The 4,292-nt window shown below is 37.1% G+C and overlaps 1 protein-coding gene across 1 annotated transcript in view; it reads right to left on the bottom strand.

Annotated features, from left to right (window-relative positions):
- The window catches only part of LOC104497636 (protein unc-79 homolog), a gene marked incomplete at its 3' end in the record, with an annotated part of 42,491 nt that overhangs the window by 33,167 nt on the left and 5,032 nt on the right, over positions 1-4,292 (bottom strand). The window contains exon 2 of the mRNA XM_010140910.1: positions 3,097-3,401. Within this exon, the coding sequence (XP_010139212.1) occupies positions 3,097-3,343 (247 nt within the window). The remainder of the gene's footprint in view (positions 1-3,096; positions 3,402-4,292) is intronic.

Raw genomic sequence — 4,292 nt, 5'->3', positions numbered from 1 at the left:
TTGTACTCAGAGTTTAAGGGAACATGAATACTACAGCCAGTAAAATAATTTCTTAAAATAAAGGTTGATTTTAATCATACAGTGATTAATGCACAATGGCCTGCATTTAAGCAGAGAAGTTATTAGGATCAGACTTTGATATGCAGTTTGGTATTGAAATGCCTGCTTTTTTTGCAAAAAGCATTCTAGTTTTTATCAGTCATAGAAAAATAATATTTTAACCTTAATTTCCCCCAAGAGAGCTGCAAAGTACCCCCCACACAGAGACTAAAGAAAGCACCACTGTGTTTTTCAAACAACTTGTGATTAAACGAAGGATCTTGTTGTCCTGGGAAGCCATTGAGGCCAAAAATGGCCAAGGCTTAAAAGGAAAGGAATATTTATCAAGAATTTCCATACTTATTGTAATTAATTACACTATTATTCTTTGGAAGGGATACTTAAGAAACATGAGACTTTTCAAGATCCAAAGGGAAGGAATAGGTACGGTGTATCTGGGTGGGCACCGTGGAAACTTTACACCCTCTTAAAAATAAGGAATTGAGCTGGGGCCAATAACTCTCTGAGAAAGGTTACAGCACCCAGTGAACCCCAAGTTTGAACCTCTATGATGATCCCAGTGCATCAGAAGGCCTTTCCCCTGCATGAGAGGGATTCCTTTTGTTACTCACTCTACAAGCTTAAGTGTGTTACACAGGCCTTCAGTCTCAGCTGTAAAACATCGTGAGTCATAATAAGAATTAAAATTAGCACTCTGTTTCAGTGGTTCTGGCAAGTTTTCTATGCAAGGGTCTAACCAGAACCATTAACATTAGAGAGTGCTTCTCTCATGCAATACATATTTACCAGATAAGCACCGAGAGGTTTTTATAATCTGATTGGACCAAAGCTCAGGACCACCTAACGCACCAGTTGTACTTACCCAAACAACATTGGTTGTTCTGATAAAATATATATATTTCTTTTAGTCAAATGCTAAGCTGAGGGGAAAATAAATAACAAGTTGTATTGCAAAATTTAATTCTCCATACACAGAACCATAAAAAACAGCAAGTGATCTCCCCTTGCCCAAAGCATGAGTCAACCAAATTATTCCTGGCAGATCTTTATCTAAACTGCTCTTAAAAATCAGCAAGACAGTTCACTCCTCCTCCTGGCAATTCACCCTAGTGCTTAACCATCATTGTCATAAAAAGGCCTTTATAAAAAAACCCTTTTTTTTTTTTTAACTTCTTATCCTGACCAACTATAACCACAAATAGTTTGGTTCAGTTTATTTCTCCATAAAGCAACCTTTATGTATTTGTGTATGATAAACACGTCTCCCTTCCTCTAGAGGAACCAAGTTCTTTCCATTCTTCCTCGCTGTTTGCATTTTCTAGGCCTCAAATCATTCTTGTTTCTTTTTCCTGAACTCCTCTCAAATGGTCCATGTCTTTCTTGAAGCCAGATGGACAAATACGAAAATTTTACTCCAGCTGAGGACTTGCTAGGGCTGATAGAATGATAAACTCAATACTCTGGGTGTCTCATACACAAAACATCTGTTTATATATTGCTAGAATAATATTAATATATCAGTGACTTATGATCTGCCTCTGATTTACTGAAACTCCCAGATCGCTCTACAATACAGCTTTCAAGTTAATATTTTCCCCATTTCATTTCTGCCTTTGATTTACCCTGCTTAAACATATTTTACATTTCTCCTTTCCAGATTTTTCAGAACAGAATGCAATTTGCCAAGCTTGTTTTGAATCCGGTATCTATCACGCAAAGGACATGCTATTTGCCATCTTGATATCTCCAGCAAATCAAAGCGCTCTTAAAAAAATAATATATTTAGTAACACTAGACCCAGCACAGATTCGCACTTGGTATACCCTTCCGGCTGACAAGAGCCACCGGAAAACACTCCTGAAGTTAGGGGGTGACCCATATGTCCCAGATTGCCTATCAGGATGTCAAGTGACATAGCAACAAGGACAGGAAAACCCCGCCAGGAGAGCCACTGTGCTGCCAGAAAGACAAATTATGTTTGCTCAATGTTATTTGTTCTTTATGGGTCTCCATTGGTTGTTAATTATCTATTATCAGTTACCTATTTTGAGAAATATTGTTTTGATAATTAACTCCACCATTTCTAGAAATTGAAGTTAAGTCGATGAGTTTATAATTTGCTAGGAGTACCCCTTTTGCAAGGTCACACCATTTCCTGGTGCAGTACCCTTTGATTCGAAACATGCTGCTACCAACTCGAACACAATTCAGCATTTAACGGAAAAATACTTTCCTCCTAAAGAATTTCACCAGTGTATCAGACTGACAACTATCTTCCCATACTGAACTATGTAAGTAACAGACCCCGATACCATGGTGAAAATTAATATTTGGCTTATGTAACACAGGGAGAACACTTGGCTCCTGAATCCCAGCATGGAAAGCCCCAAACTAACTGGCCAGGCATATGCAGAACTCGAGGAAAAACAATGTAAATACAACACAGTCACAAAAAAACAACCAACCAAACTAGCGATTAACTAACTCAAAACATAAGAAAATATGGCTTTTCTGTAAGTCAGACAGAAATATTGCTATCTTTTCCCCAAAAATACTTTAAAGTCATCTCAAATTACCATTACCATTCCTTCAATTAAATGTATATTATGCTCTCTTTTGAGATGACAACACTCAATCTGCATATTCATAATAGGCCAGATACACATTTGCAAGCAATTTGTGCCTTTTTAAGAGGGTCACTCCAAAAAGACCAGTCTGAAGATATCCCCGCAGATCCAAATTCAAAATCCAGATTTTTTTTTACCAATTTGTATTATTTTTGTTACGTACTATTGTATTTTACTTACATGCCACTAAAACTTAACCTCAGAATTCAAACCCAAATCCACAGTTAGCAAAAAAACATCTTTTATTTAAGAAAGTCAAACCAAACATTTGGATATAAACGCATCCCAGGAGATTTGAATTCCAGATCCAGGTCAGTTTAGGCCCATTTCTTGTACTGCATTTATGCACCATTCATGGATTCACAGCACTGAAGTCAAGTGTACTGGAAGGGTTCAAGGGCCTGCTTACCATGTTGACCATGCTGTAGTAAGGGAACTAGATCCAGCAGTGTCACCAGTGTCACGTAAAGTCCTTGATAGTCCAAAGATGGGTAGTCTGATAACTGAGCATCACGACTTTGCTGGCCACGTTCAGATGGAGCATCTCGCAGGACGCTGTAAAGGAGGGAGCGAGTAACAGTAGGGTTGATGGAACTGACCTGTGGTCTTAGAGATGGAGTGAGTGGGAATGGCACAGGAAAAAGACACATGGTCATGGGCACTGTCAAATTGGAGGCATCTTGATTCTCCTTCTTCCCTGTGCGGGACAAAATGCTGTTGGGGGGACAAAGAAAAAAAAGAGACAACAAAGACACAAAGAACAGCACATTACATTGAAATGACACTATAAAACAAATAATAAAAGACCAGATACATCTCACATAAGATGCAATCGCTACTGAAACCAGCGTGTCTACAAATCTAGCAACCATTAACTTTCATGCTTTCAGATAAGTGAATTAAGAATCGACATCTAGGAAAATTTCATTGCATCTCATGTGTTATCTGGTTCATAAGGAGCAAAAATATAAAAATGCATGTTTCAGTGCCCTACCCATGTTTCACAGTTAAGAAAAAATCTTAGAATTAAAAGTATTTGCTATGGAAAAATAGCTGTGTCAAAATAGGCTGGTATTTTGCTCTGAGATTTTGAGAGATTTATTCCCCCCCGCCTTATAATCTTTTGAACCAACTAACTGAAAACATGCAAAATATAGGTGTGGCACTTGCAGAAACATGTTTTAGCAAAGAATAAACATGTGTGTTTGTTAAGATAGTCTTAAAAATCACATGTTTATTGCATTAAAATAATGTCTGTATGTATTTTATGATACTGTTTCATGACCACTCACTCAGTATCATTTGAGATAATGAAGTTTAAACAGGCACATGGATTTAGAAATAATATAATATTTCTAAAATGTTAACTAAACTACGTTTGGAAAAGTTATAATATATAGTAGATGGTCTTTAGCATATGTTTGTGAGCTAATGATAATGGTTGTTTATGTGTGTTTTTAATTTTGCCCATGTTTAGGGAGGAAACATTTTACTTTATGAATACAAACACTCCTTGGGTAAATAGTTACCTTCAAAAACCTAAGGGCTAAGCAAGCAAGACCAGTTATGTAACTGCAGATCAGACAGTATGTTACCATACATTCC

Source organism: Buceros rhinoceros, unplaced genomic scaffold, assembly GCF_000710305.1.
Source record: "Buceros rhinoceros silvestris isolate BGI_N320 unplaced genomic scaffold, ASM71030v1 scaffold58, whole genome shotgun sequence".
In the NCBI taxonomy this organism is placed as follows: Eukaryota; Metazoa; Chordata; class Aves; order Bucerotiformes; family Bucerotidae; genus Buceros; species Buceros rhinoceros.
Note: the sequence above shows the minus strand (reverse complement) of the source record. Positions and strands in the feature narration are given on the sequence as shown.